Source organism: Dioscorea cayenensis, chromosome 9 (assembly GCF_009730915.1).
Source record: "Dioscorea cayenensis subsp. rotundata cultivar TDr96_F1 chromosome 9, TDr96_F1_v2_PseudoChromosome.rev07_lg8_w22 25.fasta, whole genome shotgun sequence".
Taxonomy (NCBI): Eukaryota; Viridiplantae; Streptophyta; class Magnoliopsida; order Dioscoreales; family Dioscoreaceae; genus Dioscorea; species Dioscorea cayenensis.
The window spans coordinates 3820945-3846099 of record NC_052479.1 but is presented as its reverse complement, the minus strand read 5'-3'; the positions used below and the strand labels follow the sequence as shown (position 1 = coordinate 3846099).

Here is a 25155-nt window from a genome sequence, read left to right as displayed (position 1 = left end):
AACCCCTGTGTGCTCTCGGGATAGAGAATCTTCTCTACATAGTTTAACATGGGCGTGTGAAAATTACCCATAGCTGTGTGCCTCCCACAGGGTCATCCACAGGGGCAGCCATATGCGCCTTTGTCTTCTCAGGATGGAGACCTTTCACTCTGCAGAGATCCACATGCCCCTGTGGAAATTTCACATGGGCATGTGGCTGTCACAAGGCCGCTCACAGGGGCATTCACACGCCCCTGTGTCTTCTCAGGATGGAGAAGATAAGCTCTGCGCAAAAACACACACCAATACACTCCGTGTGTCTTCTCGGAATTTCTACACGGCCTTGTGTCTTCTCTGGATGACTCAGGAAAATTTCAAACTCTGTAGAAAAAATTTTGCGCACCAATAAACTCTACAAAGACTGTATAAACAATGAAAAACTGACCAGAGACTCTTAAAAACACGCTCAAGTGACCTAAAACTTTGCCAATCACAATGAAGCACAATAAAACATCAACAATCCACAAGAAAAACACAGCTATGGCATATAAAAATCAAGACACCAACAGTAAAGCTTTTATTCTTGCAAAAACTAAACTATGACCCTGAAAAATAGTAAAAACTTGGGTTGCCTCCCAAGAAGCGTTTGTTTAACATCACTAAGCTTGATGTACCTGTCCTTACCTCACGGGGGTTCATGAATAAATGTTGCCCTCTTACCTACACTTTGAATGCACGATGAACATAATTTTTGCAAGGTAGAGGGGAAGTGATCGAGTTTGTTACCACTCAAGGGTTTGTCATCCTTACTTCGTGAATGCTCATCCCCACTAACATTGAGGCACTTCTTGTGACGTCTTCTTGATCTCTCGAGCTTTTGGATCATCCTCTTCATGACTCCCGGGGTAGGTTGTATCTTGTCCTCTTGACCAAGTGATAAAATTTCTTCATTCTCCATTTCTTGCTCTAGCCACCCTTCCAATTGGTTCGGACACAACATTTCCTGCACATAATCATCAATCAGCTCATCAGTAGTGTCAAGAAAATACAAAGTATCATCAAAATCAAGAGAATGTCGTATAGTTTTGGCGAGGCGATATGTCAACTTGTCATCTCCAACTCTTAATGTCAATTTCCCACCGTCCATATCAATGAGAGCTTTGGAAGTGCGCAAGAATGGCCACCCAAGTATCAATAGGACCTTGACATCCTCATCAGCATCTAACATAACAAAGTTTGCTGGAAAGATATACTTATCAACTTTCATAAGTACATCCTCAATAATACCCCTCGGATGTCTAATTGATCGATAGGCCAGTTGAAGTGTCATCCGAGTAGGTCTAGGTTCTCCAAAAGCTAGCTTCTGAAAGAATGTATAAGGAATGACATTGATGCTAGCCCCTGAATTCGCCAATGCCTTCTCTTCACCCATGTTACCAATGTTGCATGGAATGATGAAGCTACCGGGGTCCTTCTTCTTGTTCGGCATATTCTTTTGCAATATCGCCGAGCATGAAGCATCTAGGATCACAGATGCACTCTCCTCCAACTTTCTCTTGTTGATCAAGAGGTATTTAAGAAATTTTGCATAGTAAGGCATTTGAGACAATGCCTCCACAAATGGGATGTTAATGTGAAACTGCTTGAATAGACCCAAAAACTTTTTATATTGGTCATCATTTTGGATATTTTTCAGCCTTGGCGGATAAGGAATTCTTGGCTTGTAAGGTGGGGGTGTCACCTTCTTCTCTTTAGCTCTTTCCTCAACCTCCACCTCTATGGGTGGCTCAACCATTGTCTTCTCAGTAGAGAGCTTATTCTCAACTTCACGACCACCTCTCAAAGTGATCACCTTCATATGTTCTCTTGGATTTGTCTCTGTGTTGCTAGGTAAACTCTCTTGAGGTCTTTCCAAAAGTGACTTCGCAATTTGACCGACTTGGTTCTTCAAATTATGCAATGATGCGGTGTGGTTGCGAAGTGTGGCTTCAGCCGAACTGAAATTTCGTGTTCGAGGATTGAATGAACTTGGTTAAAGCCTTCTCTAAATCAGTCATCCAATTTTCCAACCCTGAAACTCTATTCTCCATATTCGGGGCTTGTTATTGTTGTTGGAAATCTGATGGTGTCCTAATCTTTGGTTGCCCTTGATTACTCCAAGAAAGGTTTGGGTGGCTCCTCCACCACGGATTGTAGGTATTGCTATACGGATTTCCTTGAACCCTCATTGTATTGCCTAAAAAATCCATTTGATCCATTGAAGTTGTACCACCAATAGCAATCGGGCAATCAGATAAAGCATGTCCTCCCCCATACCCAGTGCAACTCGTCACTACTGCCAATCTAAGAGAAGTTAGAGTATCTAACTTCTTGCTCAGGACTTAACCTGGGCTGCCAATAATGTAACTGCATCGATCTCATAAAGTCTGGCTACATTCTTCTTGTTCAGTATATTCCACTAATAACTATTCATAGCCATCTCTTTAATGAGCTGTCCGGCTTCTTTGGGTGTTTTACTGCCTAAGGTACCTCCTACTACAGCATCAAGTAAGTGCTTCTTGCTTGGGTTCAAACCACTGTAGAAAATATGGATAATCATCCACTCGCTGAACCCATGCTGAGGACATTTCTGCAGGAGATCTTTGAACCTATCCCATATTTCAAAAAGAGACTCCAATTCCGTTTGCACAAAAAAGGATATTTCATTCCCGAGCTTCGCAGATTTTCCAAGAGGGAAATATCGAGCTAGGAAAGCTTCTACCATCTCCTCCCAAGTAGTGATCGATGCTCGATATAATGAATGTAACAATTGTTTTGCTCTCCCCTTAAAGAAAAATGGGAAGGTCCCTCAATTTGATGGCATCATTCGGGACTCTGTTAGTCTTGAGCATGTCGCAGACTTCCAAGAAATTCTCAATGTGATTGTTTGGATCCTCATTGGCCAAACCATTAAACTGTATAGACTGCTATAGCATCTAGATGAAGCCTGGCTTAAGCTCAAAGTTTTGAGCCGTAATATGTGGCCGCACGATGCTATATTGCGTGCCAAGAACTATGGGTCTTGCATAATCTGAGAGTATCCTCTGCTGCTCATGATGTTCAGCTATATTGTCAGACCGTTCAACTTCTATCTCAGCTTGATTTGACTATTCTTGTAAAGGTTCCTTTCTCTGTCTACGAGTTCTTCTTCCAATTTCCTGATCACCTTCAACCAATGTCAAAGGATTATCTTGGGTCATAACCTAGAGCTGCAACCAAAGAAAGAAAAATAAATCAGAATGATGGAAGAATAAAAAAATGTAAAATAGAACAAGCGATGAACAGCTAAAATAGCAAAGTGCAAATGCTTCCACAACACCTATTCCCCGGCAACGACACCAAAAACTTGACACACCCATTGTGTGTGTGCACCACAAGTGCATGGGTCGTTGAAGTAATAAAATACCCCAGTGAGTATGTAGTCGAATCCACAGGGAATAGTTATTCAGAAGCCAAAGTATTGCTATTTAGCTAGAGTGAAAACCAATTTGTGATGTTGCTTCAAAATATCAATGCAAATGAAAGTAAAAGAGAGAAGATAAAGCATGAGGAATAAAGGGAAGTAATCGATGATCAAATGGGGTACTCAGACAATGCTCACCCTAGGACTATCGTTTCAAGTGCAAGACTAATATTATGCCTCCTAATTGAAGTTTAATGAGTCGTGGAGATCCAAACACACACGGTCCCAAACCTAAGGTCAATTGTGACCAGTCCTTAACACTATGCTTCGACGGTAAGAGATACTTTCGACGCTTCACATTGTGTAGGACTGTTTGAAGTTCTAGGGATTCCAAGTGATAAACCCTATTCCTTAATATAGATCTAACCCTTGGTCGAGGGGAAAGATCCCTAATCATAATTAAGCCCCAACACTAAGGATTACTTCAACACTTCACTCTCTTGCTCGCGCAACTAAGCCCTAGTGGAGTTTGTCTCTTAGCACTTCACTCTATCGCAACTGCAAAGGACTCTTAGAAAATGGAGGTAAGATAAATCACATCAGAAAGGAAAAGGAACGTTCCGCAACCTCTCGAATCACCCTCTCAACCATCTTCAATCTCGATAAGTCTAACCCTAATGAAGTTGTCAACCCTTCAAAGGATTACCTAGATAGATTCTCAACCCTAGTGTCACTATAAGGGAAAATCAAAGCAATAAGCACACAAGATTGAAACTCAATTAAAACATCAATTAAAGGAAACATAATAAGAGTCAATGAAACAAAATCATCCTAGGGTTTATAAGTCCAAGCACCCACTAGGGGTTTAGCTCTCCATGGAGCAATAAAAAATCAACAATAAAGTCAAAAGTAAGTGCAAGCAACCCATAGAGATAACCCCCTTGTTGTCTGTGTTGATGGTCTTGAGAAACCGCCTCGTCTTCTCTAATGACTCCTTTGTTAAGTGTAAGGGCACACCTTGCTGAATCAATGCCGACAAAAGCTCTCCTCCAAAGGAACTTGATGTTGAATGCCATAGGAACACTTCAAAATCCCAGCAAAAACCTCTTCAATCATAGCCGCACTCTCCCCAAAAACCTCTTCAAAGATAGGAAGAAGATCCCCCAATAAAACTCTTAAACCCGTATTTATAGGGATAAAATCGGGCTCCATACAGGCATGTGGATTTCCAGGTTGCGTTTCCTGTGCGCTGTGAACAATAGCTGCCATAGTAACTTTGCTATAATGATTTACTACAGTAAAGTGCTATAGTGCTTTGCCAAAATACTCCCGAATTTATTCTCTTCATCGAGCCTGCATGATTGGGCACACATCCATGCGGTAAATCATGTCGCATCTTCCATTGAACCATATTGATGAAACTCTTAGAAATGTTACACAAGTTGGAACACATGAATGTGACTGCCTTTATGCCCCTCCAATTTGTATATTTATTTGAGCATTTTGGAGGTTGGCACACACCCACATGTCTATGATCACAACTTATGCCTTGACCCTTTTTCGATACAAGAATTCCATCAACAATCGCGTCCACGATCTACTTTTGCTTTCTTTCTTCTAAACTTGTCTCCACAACCCTAAATGCACAAAAGAACACAAATACACATGATTGAGCTATACAATCCAATAAAAGTTATGCTCAATGTAAGAAAAGTATACTTTATATTACTTATACACAAGCACTTATCAGGATCTTTGGCCACATTTTCTCCACTGTCATCTTCTAGGGCTTCAAGAGGCTGGAGAAAGTAGATCTGAGAAACAAGATCAAGTAGGAGAAGATGGTTTCTATCAAGAAATTCATCAAGGAGGTTGCCTGCGTGGATCGACAGGCTCTCATCACCACCTTCTAGTCAATAATTCAAGGGCATTTTCTTGGTTTTGTTCATATTTCATATGTATCTTGAGATTTCTTTGTTATTCATGTTGAAGTAGACTCCCAAGATCACCATAATACCAGTGAACCTTGGGATGAACTTGTTTGTTTGGATGTTATGATTTACATTTAGTGCAATGTGTGTAATTTGTGGTTCTTCCTATGTTTTCTTAGATGTTTTAGATTGCATGAGAACTATGTGGTTCAAATTCTAGTTTGTAGTATATGCGGTGTACCTTAGTCCATTTGTGTATGTGGTGTACCTTAGTCCATTTGTTTATAGTTTTCTCTTTTGTTATTTTCTTACATTTTTTTAATCCTATATTTGGCAGACTAGATAATACTGTTTAGGGGGAAATAATAGCAGCTCTTAGGACCCCAGGGAATATGATCCTCTCATGCATGCGCGAAAGATTTATTACTTGACGACCCGTGTACTTGCGGATATTAATCAATGACCAAGTTTATGGAAAAGAGGGAAAAATTTCTCCAGGCTTTTTAGGCAATCTATTGAGGAAAGAAGACTCAAACACCTTCGAGGAGTATCATTGAAGCCGTCCAATAGCACCTTGGTAGTGTTTATGGACGCTGGAGGAGGAAAATCCATTGGCAATCTCAAGGGGTAAGATTAGAAAATGGGGTTCTGTACTTTCAATCATGTTTATTGTCTCTTGTTATTTGATTGATTGTTCTCCTTTGATGAAGAACTAATTTGTCAGTGTCTGGGCATAGATAAACTCTAGGGTTTATGATTTGATTGACTTTGGCTGTGCATCTTTATTGATTTTACATTGATATTAATTGCAATCCTTCATTATCGAATTCAATTTTGTACATCTATTGTTTTGAATTCTTTTGAGGTGAGAGACCTAGATTCATGTTTGATTTCTTGTGTGATGAGTTGAGAGAACCACCTACTATAGACAAGTCATGATTGAAGAAGGTTCTGTAAATGCCTAGAGATAATGTACTTTAGAGTTTAGAGTTCTCCTCCTATAATACTTCCAAGTGAATTAACAAGCGATTCCATTTGTATTGCAATCATAGGGAGTAGTTTTAGAGAGAGATCTTAATTCTACTTTGTATAGGATTAGGGGCAATTACTTCAAGAGGAGAATTTTCTATATTTTGAATTATTGTTTATTCTTGTTAAGAGTTCATAGATTATACTACAGTTATAGGGTTATCTGTATCAGTACTATATGGGGTCAGTTACTACTCACATTGAGAAAGGGTGTAGTATAATTTATTAGCTCTCTAGGTTCAATTTGGATTGCTAGACTTATACAACCATTGTCCAGGACCTAACAAACCCTAGAGAAAATCTATACCTTGACAACACCTTTTTATGCTTGGTTAGTCATACCTACTTCATACTTTAGATTCTAGTAGTTTCTAGTTCCTTGTGGACCAATCTGCTTTTTAGCATACTTTATTATTTGAGCGGCATGTACACTTGCGTTGTATAGGTGACCACGATTGATCCCTATCATTAACACTTTCAACTTTTCTCTGTCTCACTCTATCATCCTCCTTAGTAAAGTGTGGGATGAGTTCATTTATTGTTCATTTTTCCTTTCAATAACTAATTCACCTCAAACTAACTAAATTGAGGAAGGAAAGACATCCAAATGAGGTATACCATCATATCCTCAAGAACTTCAAGCTTCAGTGTCATCAATTTTGACATAATATAAGATATCTCAATAATGTGCTGCCTAGTACTTCTTAAACCATTATACCTCAAAGATAGAAGTTTATGAAGAAACATAATCGTATCTGCTTTTTCACTTTCTACAAAGTGTAGCTCTACTACTTCAAGAAACCTTTTGGCATTCGTCTCCTCAGTCATGGTGCCAATATAAGACTCAGAGGCTGCACTTTTCATGATCAATGATTTTACAAGATTTGAGTAACTCCATTGAGCTATTTCCTTCAGGCCCTCAAAAAAACTAATATTTGTCATCTCAGGTCATGGCTTCCTTAGTGCTAATTCCAGATCAAAGCAGCCCAACTAAATAAAAATCTTTTATTTCCAATCTTAAAAATTTATTCCATTACATTGTTCAATGCTATTAGCGAAAAATTAGCAAGAGTAGTGAGAAAAGATGTGCATAGAGAACAATTAACAAAACTCTTAGCACATATTCCACATTCATATAATTAATAGAAAAGTTATAACAACTTTCCCATCAAAGAATATGAGTGTAACATTGATTTTAGTCTTTGGACTAAGAGTTAGTTTACAATGATATTCTTGTTGCTTGATTAAGCTTTAATAGCAAAATCCAGTCAAATGTTAGTCTTTCTTTGGGCTAGCATAATGCTCACAACGGATGCTGATTGAATCTCCGCAAGTGTACGGGACCGCCAAGTAATACCTCGTGTGAAGGCACGAGGATCATATTCCACAGGGCTAAGAATCTCCTATTACTCCTTCTCATCCTATTATCTAGCCTAACATCTTAAGTAATGGAATATACTCTACTAGATACAATGAAAACTAAATACAAGATTACCAACAAATTAGAGAGAAGAAGCAATGAGCAAGCTAGAATAACAATGAAGTGCAAAGGCCTATGGATGTGGATCCCCTTAAGGGGTCATTATGATATGTGGATGAAGAACAAAAGATGCAAGGGTAATTTGGACCGAAGGATTTCTAGATTAGAACAACCTTAATTTCTCGGCTGTTGAACCCTAATCCCATATGAATGTTGATAGGAATTTCTTCCAAATCTACATTCCTACAATTGGATTTAGTACAAGGAAATCCCAAAATTGGGATAAACTCATCCTAAGTTCACCCCTAAAACACGGAGGGCTACCAACACCCAATTTCTTGCGCGTATTGATACAAGTATCCCCTTCTAATCCATTCACGATCTAATACATGCAAGTAGGTCACATCTACATGTATAACTCACAAAAGAACTATGGATTTCTCCTTAGAGTAGCTCTTAGCATGAAACAAACGGATTAAATCTCAAATCAACCCAAGCATTGAATTAACAAGCAATCATCCAAAATGAATGATAAACCCCCCAAGGTTCACCAACATCCGGTGGCCTTGGGGGTCTAGTGTGCCATCATACCACAACAATCAACAAAATTAAGCAAAACATAAATCAAACTCATATATGACACTCCCTAGATGATATGGTGAAGGAGGAGGTGGAAAATTGGCTAAATGACGCTTCCCCGCTAAAGCAATGCCGAATGACGCTTCCTCTAGCCGCTGGGTCTCTTTTCTTCAAATGGTTGTCGATCTTCCTCTTGAATGATGATGTCTTCCAACCTTGAGAGCCCTTGACCTCGCCCTTCCATGATCTCCTCGTTTCCTTGCCCTTCTTCTTCTCACAAAGGTCGCTCAAGGTCTCCCAAGAAGTCTCCAAACAAGTCCTCTCCAAAAGTCCCTGAATTCTGTCCTAGAAATCTATATTATGGGGACAATATGGGGGCCGTATAGCACTCAAAACCCCAATTTTTGCTTCATATGGTAGTGCATACGGACTGCATACAGCCTCCATACGGACTGTATGAGGACCGCATGAAGTTCTGGACAGGCCGCTTCAAACAATCTCGATGCTATAGTGATTGCTACAGTAGCTTCGTTGCAGTAGCTCTGCTACAGTAACTTCCCTACACTACTTTGGGACTGTTTTTCTTTTTTTCGCCCGAATGATATCCTCGTGTTCTCCATCGTCTTCTTGTAAACTACAAAGCAAATAGTACACGATTAAGCACAAAACAGGCATCAATCCTCAACAAAATACATTCAAAGTGTATAAAATACAAATAAGAAAATACCTACATTTAGACACTTATCAGACGCCTAATAAGTTTTCATGATTATCACTACATATGATTATAAGTGTCAGCCTAATACTAGAATCTTCCTTTGGGTCCATTTATACATCATGTAACTCATAGTGGCAACATCTTATAGTCTACTAAAATGTTTCCACGGGAGAGATCACTTGGTGGGATGCTGCTTAACCCGCTATTTTGAACTAGAAGACATATACTATTATGAATATCAAAATGTTGTTATGAACTAAACCAGAAGGCTTAAACACCAAATATGCTTAAAATAAGCCAAAAATCTTGTGCCAAAAATTCCAAATAGTAGCTATAAATGGTGACCACATTACCTCCTAAAGCAGTTCAATCTGCCTCTAATTAAATAACCCAAAATAGTCATAAGATTGTGAAAAAGGAGATATTCGATTTATATGGTAAACAAAATGAATTCATTGAATAGAAATGCTAACAAAAATAAAGATAATAATCTAAATAACTTCCAAAGATAAGGTGGGCTCTAATATTACTTGTTAGTATACAACAATGAAATTCAATATGAACTTCTATATAAATTACAAAAAAGATCAAAGAACCTTATGCTCAAGTTAATTTGAAAAGACGAATCTATAAACTTACTTGCGTCGATCAATTAATATTGAGAAGATTGCAATCTTTTGGAATGATTGAAATCAAGGAGCCTATACTTCTAGCTTCTAGACATTTTCTTCTTCAGAAGATGAAGGTTAAAATTAGGAACTGATTAGAGTACTGTAGCAAGGCATCATAACTTATATATATAAAGGTAGCATTGTTGTTGTTGTTTTTTTTAAGCCTTGGGTTTCTTTGCAAAAAAATGTCTCTACTTCTTCAATATAAGAGTATAAATTCTTAGCTAAGAAAGACTTTACTTCTTCACTTCGAAAGACCTTGACTTATTGCCTAAGTTAAGCTTTAGCTTCTTTACTAAGATACCTATAAATGGTTAGTTATAGCTGATAAGTGCTAGAAAGATCTTATTTTCTATATCATTTACACTGCATTCAGCATGGAAATTGACATGTTTAGCGCCTTATTAAGACGAAATTTCATTCTTTTGTTCACCACGGCCTTTATTTGTCTTATGGAAAAAGAAACGAATTCAGGGGTGCTTTGAACAAAATGAACCAAGTTACTGAATCAAGACTTCACCATTGCTCACAACGAGTGTGATGGAAAGTCACCACACACGTTATCTACACTTACCACTGTCGTTATCAAGCCGTGGCAGCATGGAATTATTGAAAGCAACATAGAGTCCAAATAGCCTCACAACGGCCGTTGTGGTAACCATCACAATCGTGATCTCATCAGACAATGCCCAAATAGCCATGCCAGGATGTGACTTAGAGCCCAAGTAATAACTTACTCACCACAAGCATCACAATGCCCATGGTAAGCCCGTGGTGGACTCGACCACTATAAAAACCCTAGGTTTCTCTAAAATTAGGGAGATTCTTTAGCCGAATAAGGTAGGGCGGCCAAAGTTATGGAGATCTGCGTGGCTGGAGATGAGTTTTCTCTCATATTCCATCAAATTCCAATGAGTTTCTCAAGAGGAAGTCAATGATCATCCTTAGAAGAGGCGCGAGTGACACGCATCATCTAGTCAAGCTTGGGATCCTCTCACCCTCAACCTTCGGAGACCTATTGGAGGAAATTAGTTTAGTAATACTTTGAACGTATATCTAATCTTTCTTTGGTCTGGGTCTTATGGTTCTCTTATGCTTCAATGCTTTATTTTTATGATCCATAAGAAGCTATTTCGGGGAGAATTGTATGTCTAGGTCCCCCAATTATTATTTATGAATCTTGATTGATTAATTCAACATGTTGTTATAGTTTATGTGATTCATCGCATGTTTTTAATTGATATTCTTGTTAATGTGGATGAGGAAGTGATACCCCATGTTAAGAATACACATGGCATAATAGATCTATGCATGCGCTAAGAAATTATCTATAGCTAAATTTTGAATTAGGGATTGATTCCCCCTTAGGCTTAGGGGTTGCCTTATCCCTTCTTGTGGAAATCTCATACTTAGGGCAAACATAGGAGGCTAGGGTAGGAAGAGATTTCACCTTAAATTCCAAGTGATTTAGACCTAGTCACATAGAGATTGGGGCTAGTAGGCCTTCAAATTCTCCATGTTAGATTCTAGAATATGATTATCACTTAACACCTATCATAATTAAGAATCAAGATAACTATCATACAACCTCCCAACTCCTTCCAAACGAGCTTAACGATTTATCCAATTGTATTGTGTAATAATGTTGTATAAATAAACTAAAGAAAGAATGTAAATGTTTAGTCTATTGATTAAGTGAAAAAGAAGTAATTGAAACCTCTCACCATTGCTGGGGAAAGACAACCCTCATGCTCATCCACGAGGTATTACTTGATGATCCATACACTTGCGGTATTTAAGAACCAATTGTAATACTAATTGCATACTTGCATGTTTATATATTTGCATAATTTACACACACCTTAGAGATTCGTCAAGTTTTGGTTCCGTTGCTGGGGAACTCCTAATCTAGAGATTTATAGGAAAACTTGTAGCTTAGTGTTTTAGCCATTTATTCTTATTGTATTGTTTTCTTTATATTCATACAATGTTAAAGACTTATTGTCTCCACTCTTTTCTACAGGTGACAGTTGCGGAAGTAGGCAGTGATAGTGACAGCACAGAATTTGCTACCATGGCTAAACCAAGAAGAACACTTTCAGAGTATGAGAGGCAGCAGTTTATAGGAGAAGAGTTTAGTGTACAAGCCCCAATAGTGATAGCTAACAACTTCGAAATCAAAGCTACTACTATTGGGATGATTCAAAATTCTTGTCAATTTGATAGCATAGTCTTTTCTTTTAGATTGGAGAAATTTCTCGGACGTTACTTTCCACCAAGTAAGGCAACAAAGATCAGACAAAAGATCTCAGCATTTAAGCAAGGAGAACTTGAAATACTGTTCGAGGCACATGAATGATTCAAAGACTTTCTTAGGCTATGTCCACATCATAGGTTCAGCTCATGGATGAGGTTGCAGATTTTGTACAATGTATTGAACTACCAGACTAGCCAGATCATTGACACCCCAGCAGGAGGATCATGGCTAACAATAAGTCATACTGGATCTCAAGAGCTAGATAAGCAAAAGTGGGCCTATTACATGAGATAAACGCAAATATCACTTGGGTAGCAAAAGTGGATGTGCTCACACGGAAGTTGGATCTACTCGTGAGCAATGGTCAGAGTGTCAGCTTCAATTCCTGGGTTGTTATATTTTGTGAAAATTGTGGAGGAGGACATGGAGCATCTTAGTACTCAAATGTAAGTTCAGCAGTAGCTCCTCTGGAACAGATTGATTACATTGGAGGAGGTCAGAGTAACCAGAATAATCCATATAGCAGTATCTACAACCAGGGTTAGAGAAATCATCCTAACTTCTCCTAGAATCAAGGTTAGCAGCAGAGTTCTCCTCAGCAATAGAACTACCAGTACCAATTACAACAACCATAGTCTAAAAGAAAGTTCTCCATGAAAGACGTGTTGGCCAAGTATATGACAAGTAATGATGCAAGGATGAATGAGTTTGGCATTACATTAAGAAAAGTTCAAGCATCAATTAAGAAGTTTGGAAATCAGGTTGGACAGCTGGCAAGAGCTAGTACAAAAAGACCTCATGGAAGCCTCCCGAGTAACACTGAAGTAAATCTAAAGGAGCAGCTTTAAGGCCATCTCACTCCGCAGTGGTAAGACCATTGAGGCAAGGACCACTCAGGGTACAAGTGTCGAGATAGAGAAGGCAGACGTATTTACAAGAAACCATTGAGGAGGATGGGCAGGTAGTAGAGAAAAAACCTAAAGAGACATCATAAGCTCGACCCATAGTTCAGGAATACAAAGTCTGAGTTCCTTACCCTTCCAGACTGAAATCTGATAAGAAGGATGTGCAATTCAAGAAGTTCATGACTATCTTAAAAGAACTCCACATAAACATCCCCATTGTTGAATCACCGCCCTAGATGCCGAAGTATGTCAAATTCTTAAAGGACTTGCTCACCAACAAGGGAAAGTTGGAAGAGGTTGATACGGTGGCTTTTAACAAAAATTGTTCAGCCATTTTAGATATAAAAATGCCAATAAACTTGAGAGATTCTGGAAGTTTTGTGATCCCATGCTTGTTAGGTGATGCTGTGGAAGATAACGCACTCACCTATTCCAGGGCTAGCATAAATGTGATGCCATACACTATTTACATGAAGCTTGGATTGGGAGAATTAAGGTAGACAAGAATGACTTTATAATTAGCCAACAGATCAGTGAGAAAACCATGTGGAATTGTAGAAGATGTGCTCATGACTATTGAAATGCTTGTTTTCCTCGTGGATTTTGTGATTCTTGCCATAGATGAGGATGTAGAGACCTTACTTATCCTTGGAAGACCGTTCTTAAACACATCCGGGGTCTTCATCAATTGGAGGGATGGAAAGATGATATTGAAAGTGGGAGATGAAGAAGTGGTGTATCAACTCCCAAGTGTTATGAAGCACTCGCTAGACCAAGATGATGAATGTTACTTAGCACTTAAGCCTTATTTTTCTAATTCTGATTTTATGTAGTATGTGTTCATGGTAATCCCTATGCAAAAACATGTCGAGAGGCAACTTGCGGACGAACGGACCCAACTTGCAAAACCATAACTTTAAAGGAATAATAGGGGGAGTAATTTGAGAGCCATAATAGCAAAAAAGGTATGGAGGAAGATAGAACCAAAAGACGAATGCACTACTAAGGTAACCAATTCTACTACTTTAAAAATAGGTAATGAAGAAACAGATTCTCTACTTGCTCCAATTACTTCAAAGTCATCTTGAAGTAAGAATAGGTATTGTGATGTAAAACAAGTGCTTCTTGGGAGGTAATCCAAGTAGTTTTCTATGCATTTGTTCATTTAGTCTTAGTTCTAGTTCTTATTCATTAAGTGATTGAATAAAAGTGGCATTTAATTTAGTGGTGTAAAGTTGGCTCATGCCCATTAAATTCCATGAGCAAAACATGATTGGGAATCTAATATTGTTATTAGGAATTATTTTCATGCCGTTTTACACAGGGAGAATCCTTAGTTTTTCACTGTGAGTATCACAACGAGTGTGGTTAACCCATTACACCGTTTGATGCAATGGCAGAGAGTTATGCTTTTCTTGAAAATTTGAGTGAGTCTATCATAGGAACACAACACCCATGATCATAATAGTGATGACTTATCACGGCCGTTCCACATAGTGTGCTATTTCTCTAGGTTTTCCAGAGGGCTGTCATGATGTACCCATTGCGCACTCATTGTCCATTCATGCATTACATTTTCCATATTTTATTGATTAATTTTCCGTATTATTTCTAAATTACAGGTTATTGGTCAAAAAAGAACTGCCAGTGGTTCACAGGTAGAGGCTAAAAAAACCAGAGAGTCTTTTCGGCTAGCAGTACCATGGTTTGGGGATCAAGAGCATAGAACTCGCTATAGGAGGCTCGTCGATCAGAGGTCTATTGAGAGTCGAGCCATTGACTAGCTGACACTAGAGGGGATTGCTCTGGCTGATAAGGTATGAGACTTGATATCTGTACAGAGCTGGGAGTAGTTCTTTGACATGCGAGAGCCAACTTACTGGGACCTGACACTGGAGGTGATAAGCTCGTTCAAGCTGGACAGGATGATCATTAGCCTCAGCCACCACAAAACCATCATCTTCCAGATGTTAAGGGTGAAGTACCTGATGTCGTACATGGATTTCTCCATGGCGATGGGGCTCGTCGACGTGGAGTACACTAGTACCGAGTCGTACTGCTAACTCTACGTTGACCTACTAGTCCACTTGAGTACTGATCAGGTCTAGACCCAAACACTTCAAGGATGCGAGACATACATATGCGGTACCTCTAAGGTGTCTGTCCTTGATGTGCCTCGTTCAAGTACCTCCAAGCCATCATGTCTAGAACGTTGTCTGGGAGAGGAGACAACATAGGGTTCGTGAACCTCTGTGACCTGTACTTCTTGTGGAGCATGGTAGCTCTGGAACCTATTCACACCAACCATGGCCTTCCTTGTCAGCTCCATCATCTGGCATAGGACCCCCGCTTGGTGACCATATTTCTTGGTCCTTACATTACTAGGTTTGTATGGGGTCTTGGTCTGATCGCCCGCTGTTCAAGCATGCAATGAGTTAGAGGCATGCAGTAGCTTAAGGTCACCATGCTCCAGGCCATGAGCATGATAGAGCGATGGGACACACTCTATAGGGTGCAATTCTGGGTGGTCCACAGTTCTGATACAGAGTCTTCGTTTGATGAGGGGTCTCTACCGGAGACCACTGTTACCATTGACCCTCTCCGGACTATTACTCTAGCCACTACTGCTGCTCTTCCTCCATCGACTCCTACACCGGCCTTGTCCATTCGCCAAGCTCTTGAAGAGCATCTGACCCATCTCAAGGAGGGTTAGGTAAGGATCGAGGATCCACTCCGATAAATCCTGACGCATCTGCAGCATCAGGACCCCTCGACCACCCTGGTGCTTGCTTCACCTACTACTATAGCTCTAGTAGTACCGGAGTATCCTACCACTTCACTGACACCATCCATCCTTCATCAGCTATACATGAAGCCAAACTTCCTGACAAGTGCACGGGTTTGTCGAAATAATAATCCCGGATGAGCGGATATCGAATCCACAGGGAGTAGGGAATAAAAACACTTAATTCGCTTCTTGGCTATGTGAAAGATCAATAGTGATAAGTGTGACAATGATTCAATTCTCAAAGGTAAAAGCAACAAGTAAGAGAGCACGAGTAAAGGAGAAGGTAAGGCAATCGATAAAGATGGGGTACTCGGATAATGCTCTGCCTAGGACGATCACTTCAAGTGTAAGAACCCTCTATTATGCTTCCTAATCAATGCAATAGTGAGTTGTGGAAATCCTTCATTACATAGTCCCAAATCTAAGGTCAACTATGCCTAACTCCATACATGTCCCGGAGGAGAAATCGAACAATCTCAACACCTCTCACTCACATAGAGTTGCAATGAGCTCTAGGGATTCCAAGTGATAAATCTCTTCCTAATTATAGACCTAACCTTTTGGTCCAAGTGGAAGGTCCCTAACCATGATTAAGCCCTAGATACTAAGATCACCTCAACGCTTTACTCCGTTGCACTCGCAACTAAGCCCCAGCGGAGGGTCATCCCGTAGACCATTCACTCTATTATGGCCTCAAAGAACTCGAGGAACGGAGGTAGAATCTATCACGTCGGAGGGGAAAGGGGACGCTCCTGTACCTCTCGACTCACCCTCTCAACCCTCTCCAACCAAGCTTTGTTTAACACTCGTGGTGTGTCACTCATTCACAAGGTTACCAACAAGAACTCTCAACCCTAGTGCCACTCTAGGGGAAATGTTCATACAATCGAGCATTCAAGGTTGAAACTCACAATAAACATCAATTAATTGAAAGCATAATAAAGAGATTCAATGAAACGAATACATCCTAGGGTTCACAAATACCCAAGTACCCACTAGGTGTTTAGCTCTCCATGGAGCTAAGTACAATCAAAGAAATAGAATGTAAAAGCAATGAATCCATAAAAAAAAACCCCTCGATGGTCGTATCGATGGTCTTGTGGAGAGTCCTCTACTCGTCGTCCAAGGATTCCCTCGTCCGGTATAGGATACGCCTCGATGGAAGCTCCCCTACCAACCTTCTTCCTAAGGAATGACGATGTTGGAGCCGTGAACCTCTCCAAAACCCTAGCCAATACCCCTTAAAACCCTAGCCGAAGCCCTCTCTCAAGTTGGGGAAAAGATGGAGAAGAGAATGTTGAAATCGGGGCTGAATCGGCTTTAAATAAGGCTGGAATCGGGCGACTTCACGGGCCTATGGATTTTTCACACGCCCATGTGGAATTTCCACACGGGCATGGATAATTTCCACACGCCCGTGAGGATTCTCTGAATTCCTGTTTTCTCGGCCGGTTGTGAACAATGCTGCTACAGTACTTTGCTGCAGTGCTCTGCTACAGTATCCGCCCTGAATAGCTTCCCAAATCCATACTTTCATCGGGGTAATGCAAACGGGCACACGTTCACGTTGTGGATCACTTGCTTCTTCAATGATAGACAAGTTAGTGGAGCTCTTGTTCTATGTGCATAAGTCGGAATGCTCGAGTATGACTGCCCTTGTGCCCCTCCAAATAGATGTGCCAACTAGAATACGAGGAGGTTGGCACACACTCTAGCATCTCACACCCGACCTATGTCTTCGCGTTTGAACCTTAGCAAGATTTCCTCCAAAATCGGTGTATTGTGTTCCACATTGGCTTCTTTCCTTCATAATCGGCCTCACAACCCCACCTACACGAAAGTAACATAAAAACACACATATTAGTGTAAAAACCCGAGAAAAGTAATGCTCAACATAAGGAATGAATGCTTCGCATTCATATCGCACAAGCACTTATCACTTCCCCTATCGACTTCCACCATTTTGAGCTTTTTCATTTACCACTTTTTTTTTTTCTTTCAGTACATTATACATTTTATTTCAGCAAAGGAAGCTTGCCCTGCTGCTTCTGTACTTTTTGATGATAGTGGATTACATTTTACATCATTTTATATATTATTTTATGTTATTCTTGTGTTTAATCACTTCACTTTTGTCTCCATCAGGGTTTGAGGTGATCAGGCGTTGTTTTGGCCCACACAATTAGTAGCCTTGACAGGGGCAACTTCATCGCCCTAGTTGGCCCAACTAAAAAATCAGGGGAGTGCTATTAACCACACACTCTTATATTTCTTTTACTATTATATATCACCACACTTGTGCATACATGCGCACATTGGGAACAATGTACATCTTTAAGTATAGGGAGGGAGTGTATGATTGTGTTTCTTTATATTATACTATGAATTTCATGCTATATTACACTATATCATACTATATTGCAATTTTTTTTAAAATAGTGCTTATACTTTATGCATATGCTAGTATTGATCTTTGAAGGCATTACACTTACTTATTAGAGTTTCATTGGTCTAGGGACATGATATGTTAGATTAGCAATTCTTTCGTTGCCTCTAGAGAGTTTGACTGCTCTGTGAGTCTTTGCTCTATCTTGTGTCCCTCTTGAGTACACCTTGCACCTTATGTTTTTTTAGTGAGTGATGTTTTATAATCGGGATATGATCAGTACTTACTTTATTGTTCTAAGTTAAGATATATATATATATATATATATGCACAGAAAGAGCTACCTCCTTCGTAGTGCGTAGTCACTTCTAACAAGTCGGATACAAAATGTATGCCCTAGTGGGAGAGAGAGTTGCCTCCTGAGAAGTGTGAAAGCTACTAACTATGAGAAAAAAGATAAGAAAAGGAAAGGGTACTCATGTATAAAAATTATGAAAAGTGTAAGAGTGAGACTAAATAAAACCCCAAAAAGGTTTTTTACACAAACTAGACTATAAGATAGTAGACCAGGAGACTAACACTTTGGAAATTTCTTTTTACCATAGAGTATATTACTCTTTGTAGAGGCATGACCATGCTACTTGGCATTTGATTATTCCCCCATACTACTGAAACTCCATACTTAGTTGCCTGAGATAAATCAATTACCATGTATTCTATTTTTATCTGTTTTATTTGCTTGAGGACAAGCAAACTCTTAAGTGCGAAAATATTTGATAAGTGTTAGAAAGATCATATATTTTTTTTATATCATTTACATTGCATTCAGTATGGAAATTGACATGTTTAGCACCTTATTAGGATGAAATTTCATTCCTTTGTTCACCACGGCCTTTATTTCTGTTTTAGGGAAAAGAAGTGAATTCAAGGGAGTTTTTAAGCAAAATGAACCAAGTTGTTAAATTAAAACTTCACCATGGCTCACAACGGCTGTGATGTTCAGTCAGCACGCCCGTTATCTACACTTACCACTGTCGTTATCAAGTCGTGGCAGCATGGAATCACTAAAAGCGACATAGAGTCCACAACGGCCTCACAACGGGCATTGTGGTAACCTTTACGATCGTGATCTCACCAGACAACGCCCAGAGAGCGGTGCCAGGATGCGACTTGGAGGCCAAGTAATAACTTACTCACCACGGGTATCATAACGACCGTGGTGAGGCTGTGGCAGACTCGACCACTATAAAAACCATAGGTTTCTCTACAATCAAGGAGATTTTTTTGCCGAATAAGGTAAGGCGGGTAGAGTTCTGGAGATCTGAGCTGCTGAAGATGAGTTTTCTCCTATATTCCATCAGATTCCGGTGAGTTTCTCAAGAGGATGTCAACGATCATCCTTAGAAGAAGGCACGAGTGACACGCATCATCTAATCGAGCTTGGGATCCTCTCACTCTCAACCTTCAGAGACCTATTGGAGGGAATTAGTTTAGGAATACTTTAAACGCATATCTATTCTTTCTTTGGTCTTGTGGCTCTCTTATGCTTCAATGCTTTATTATTACGATCCATAAAAACCTAATTCAAGGGGAATTGCATGCCTAGGTCCCCCGATTATTATTTATGAATTTTAATTGATTAATTCAACATATCGTTCTAGTTCAAGTGATTCATCTCATGTTTTTAATTGATATTCTTGTTAATGTTGATGAGGAAGCTATACCCCCATGTTAAGAACACACATGCAATGATAGATATATGGATTGGCTAAGAAATTAGGTATAGCTAGATTTTTGGATTAGGGACTGATTGCCCCTTATGCTTATGGTTTGCTTTATCCCTTTTCGTGTAATTCTCGTACTTAAGACAAACATAGGAGGCTGGAGTAGGAAGAAATTTCACCTTGAGTTCCTAGTGATTTAGACCTAGACGCCAAGAGATTGGGGCTAGAAGGCCTTCGAATTCCCACTATCCGATTATAGAATCTGATTATCACCTAACGCCTATCATAATTAATAATCAAGATAACTATTATACAACCTCCTAACTCCTTCCAAAGGAGCTTAACGATTTCTCCAATTGTATTATGTAATAGTGTTGTAGAAGTAAACTAAAGAAAGAACCTAAACGTTTAGGCTATTGATTAAGTAAAAAAGAAGTAATAGGAACTTCTCATCATTCCTGGGGAAATACAACCCTCATGTTTATCAACGAGATACTATATGGCGACCCGTATACTTGTGGTATTTATGAACCAGTTGTAATACTAATTGCATACTTACATGTTTATATGTTTGTATAATTTACACACACCTTGGAGATCCGTCAATTGCCCTGGTTTTCTAAATATATTACAAAATCACCCCATATTTATAGTGTAATAACAGAAAATGGTGTAGTCCTTATTTAATCACATCTAATTAGGCCACTTATTTAGCAATAATCAAACAACAAAAAACAATTAGTGTACATCAATTAAATCTCCATATCTAGCAAATATTCCAAGAAAGATAATTATCAGTAATTTCATAGGTAGTTAAGAAAGTTGCAATGATTTATAGCAAACAATAAATCATTTAACAATCTGCTTTGTCGAGATTATATATATTAAGAAAACCTTTTCAATAACCCCTTGTTCCATACCATTTTAAGGCAATGCGGCAAGTGCTAATGTATCATTTTCCCAACATCAGATCAAATTACATCAACATCAATCAATTCAATTAACCAAACATATTTTACCCTAATTTCAAACTGTTACATGAGTGCCATGTATAGACAGCCTTGAATCATAGCAATTAGCTTGAATAACGGATTTATTGGTGGGGAAGCTGTTCTATCATACTAGAAATGCATAAAGGTCAATCAAAGAAATTTAAATCGAGATATGCTTGTTCTTCACTGGATAGACTGGCCACTCAGCAACACCGCATTTACCAGCTCGGTCTTGTATATTTCGTTCTAATCTCATATACCCAGCTTCACCCCAAAAATCACCCCATGAATTTTTTATGAGCCAATAATCTGTGTTTCCATCAGTGCCATAACCAATTATAGTCACAGCATGATCTTGTTTTTTTCCACAATATTTTGTAAATATTCCCTAAAATAATCAAAAGTTAGAGACATGAATAGTAATTTCAATTAACACCGTATAGTAATACCATCTAAAATATTTATCTGCAAATGCTAGCATTTTTTTAAAAATAAAGTAGGTAAATTATTAATTTATTAAATAAGGAAATTAGAACAAGCAAATAAAGGAGCCGACAACGAAACGTGGCAGCACATTTGCATTACACATTATGCCATATAGTACCTTATAATTATTTGTGCTTTAAGAAGAAATTTTAGACATTTTTCAGTTTTCGACGTGTAGAAAATTTACATTGTCATAAATTATTTGATTAGTGCCTTACCTCCACAAGAATTTTTGTTCAACGTTTAATTTTCAATTTTACAAATATCATCTTTATCACCATTAGCTCTAATTGAGAGAATATGAAGTTCTCTATTGGACTTTTTTAATAAGAAAATAATATGTGAAAGAATTATGTTCATTTAAGTAAATTTATATTTTGAGAAAATTTTAGAAAATATATTGCGCTTTTTGCTAGTTTTACGAAATAGAAATAGAGTATTTTTTTTAAAATTATATAGTTTCTCTAATTAGTAAAAAATAGAGAAATGGTAAAATGTGTAACTCTTCTTTATTTTCGTAAGGGTAAAATTATCAATTCAATTAAAAACTTGGCATGTTGTATGAATAAAAAGATTCTAGACATGATTCCATTTGCCTTTTGTGATTTATTTATTTTTTTATTTTTTTATTTTTTTAGTGAAATTTTTAGAGGATTAATAGAAAAAAATAGATTAATAAAAAAAATATATTTTTATGGCATATAAGCCAACTTTCAAATGAAATGAGGATTTTGGCTTTCCAAATAAATAAAAGTTAACACCCTTTAACATCTATCTTTTTTTATAGCAAAAAAAATTACATAATTTAAAAATAAAAAAATTTCTCGGTCTCTATTTTATAAAATTGACAAACCATAAGGGTTTTTTTATAAAATTTTTCCTTATTGGAAATTATACAAGCAAAATGTAACAGTGGCTTATCGCGCGCTAGGGACCAGGTTTATATATATCATTTATAATATAGATCTACATATACATCATTAGAATGTCATTTAATTAAAAATTAATCATTATATTGACCATTTAGAAAAGAAAAGTTAAATATTTAAAATCTCTCACCTTTCCATATAACTGAAAATCTCGTCCATAGCCTTCAACAGCAGCACCAACCGGTTGTTTTGAAACTTGAGCCTTCAACCCATTTTCGTTATTTCGAGGTGCCCATTTATAACCATCAATTGTCACAGCGATGTTTTTTGCCTACAAACACACAAGAGAATTAACATAGAGCCAAACCACTAAAACATCATCCTAAAGGAAATGAATTGACTCAAAGCATAGACATTGCCTTGGTTGCATTACACCCAATATACTTAGCTTTGTAGGGGTAGTCCTCCTCTGTATCAATACCACCATTTTTTTTAATATACTCCAGACTTTTATGGATGTAGTATGGTGAGCAACTTTTATGGTCACAATCTACTAGTTGTTGCTTTGATAAAGATATCAAATCTCCGGTAACTATTTGATTAATGGCTTCAACTGTTGCCACTGCCGTGAAAGCCCAACAACTAACTGTTTTAAATCACTAGTAGTTTTTAGCTAAATTATAACATGAAAAATAAATATAAAAATTGAGAAAGGAGATATGCACTACTCACAACAACCACCCTGTTGCATAACCGGGGTAACAGCTCCCAATTCCCTCCAGTCAATAGAATCGGGGACTACCTTCTTATCATCATTGTCATCATTTTCTATGGATCCTTGCGGTGGTGGTAAGGTGCCAAGATAAGTGGCTCTATACTCTTCAACAGTGATGTCCGCAAACACATTGAGAGCAAGAGTGAATGTATGGTTGCCGGTGTTATGCTCATCGATGTACTTAAGGTTGTCTTTGAAAATCTCGTACCTCTTCTCTTTCTCTGACCGGTCTTCATAGACTTTGTTATGCTTAACTAGCCAACCCTCATAGAGGAGACTAATTTCGTATTCTGAGCGAAAAGGAATTGGTGAAGAAGAGGTGAATGAAAAGTGGGTGAGACCCGAGATGAACAGTATTACAAGAAGGGAAGCCATAGGAGGAGTTGGATTAGGTTTGGACCTTGGGACTGTGTGTTATACGTAGAGAGTTCTGCATAGGATGCCCAAAAGAATCCTATGAAAGTGTGGAACATTTTCACAAAATTGATTTAACTGTAGTTGTGTGCTTGGTGGGGAAATCTATCGTACCATAGGGTATTAATTTGGATAAAAATTAAAAATAGAAATAAATCCTTTGATGACTTGATCTGATATTTGGATACAAATATTCTATATAGTTTAATCCGGTTCTGGCATTATAATTTCTCAGTGTAGTGTTGTACAACACACGGTGCCCCTCATAATATTATTGTATCCGAAACCCTTTTGTACTTCTCTCTCTCTCAGGCGAATATGCATATTGTAGGTCCACGTGATATGTCGTTATAAAATGTAATTAATTTTTTACTCCCTGAAAGATATAGTTATGGTTTTTTTAAACCCTCTATTATATTTTGCGAGGTTTTTGAATTTTTTTTAATTTGAAAATTACAGTCCATCGAGAGATAGACATTAGGTCTATCGTTTGTTTTATTAACATGACGCATTTTTATATTAAAATATTGTTTAAAAAATGTAAAAAAGAAAAAGAAAAATAACAAATCTAATCCAGAATCCACGATCCACACTCACACAAAATCTCTCATCCCATTCCATCCCTCAACCTCGCCAAAGCTCCCTTTGATGCCGATCAATTAGAAAACCTTTCCAAATATAAAAGTGAGAGCAAAGGAGAGAAAGACAGAGAAAGGCAGAAGCATGCCTACTTATATACATTTTTTTTGTGTAGTGGATGCTTGTCTAGCAAAGAATTGGAATCATCTATCTGATGTTGTGTTTTTTGTTGGAAACAATGGTGGGAAACAATGGTGGGAAAAAATATGGTCAAACAGAGGTAGTAGGAAGAAGAAGATAAAATACCACAGGAGAATATAAATTTTATTCAAATTTCAAACCTCTTCATCAAAACATTACATAGATAGCCTTTACATAAACCTTTTAGCTTCTAACCTTTCATATTTTATAAATTATGTCTTTTCATATTCCTTAACTCCTACATTATTAATCCATATGATTATTTATGTTTAAGTTTATTTCCAACATCCCCCAGTGCAACTGATTATTACAGAAATTATGGCAGATTTTATTCCTACAAAATGGGTGTTTGGGTAACAAAATAAAAAAAATATTACAAAAATTATTACATATTTTTTTCTTACAAAATGAGTGTTTGTTTTGCAAAATAAATTATTATTACATAATAAAAATAGCCGTTGGATTATAACAGTTGGTAATTAAATTTTGAAAAATAGCCATTAGAATATAGTCGTTGCAAATATAGCCGTTATAATTATAGCCGTTATCATTTTCCCCTATTTATACACAGCATGATTCCTGCTCATTATACACATACTCTTTGAAAAAATTCATAGTTCTAACCATTGTTTCACCATGGATTCCTTAAATCTTTGGAGGAAGAAAAATGAAGAAGATGATCTATTCATGCTTAGCTATAGAAAGCTAGAGAAATCACCCTGCAATAATGCAAGTTAGAGACACAATTAATATAACACAATGAGCATCAATTAACTGGTAAGGCAAATTAGATGGCACACAACATGCATATATGACAACACTATCTATTTTGCATCAGTAAGATCAGACACGCTCTCGAAGACAACACACACACTTCATGGATTCATCATTCATCCAACCAACTCAAACTTTTAAAGCAATAAGGGTAAGAAAATGAACTGCTGACTATT

At 38.0% G+C, this 25155-nt stretch overlaps 1 protein-coding gene and 2 non-coding genes across 3 annotated transcripts; 1 reads left to right on the top strand and 2 right to left on the bottom strand.

Moving 5' to 3' along the window:
- Nucleotides 1–2588: 2588 nt before the first annotated feature.
- LOC120269883 lies at nucleotides 2589–2695 on the top strand. The gene has a single exon (XR_005539511.1). It is a non-coding gene; the product is annotated as a small nucleolar RNA R71 (small nucleolar RNA).
- A 9424-nt stretch (nucleotides 2696–12119) lies between these two features.
- LOC120269790 lies at nucleotides 12120–12226 on the bottom strand. The gene has a single exon (XR_005539425.1). It is a non-coding gene; the product is annotated as a small nucleolar RNA R71 (small nucleolar RNA).
- An 8609-nt stretch (nucleotides 12227–20835) lies between these two features.
- LOC120269139 (zingipain-2-like) lies at nucleotides 20836–23386 on the bottom strand. Its single transcript, XM_039276457.1, has 4 exons — nucleotides 22969–23386; nucleotides 22656–22882; nucleotides 22427–22567; nucleotides 20836–21269 (listed from the first exon to the last, which is right to left on the bottom strand). Exons 1-4 carry the CDS (start codon nucleotides 23384–23386, stop codon nucleotides 21042–21044), a joined length of 1014 nt encoding a protein of 337 aa, XP_039132391.1. The 3' UTR covers nucleotides 20836–21041.
- Nucleotides 23387–25155: the final 1769 nt, after the last annotated feature.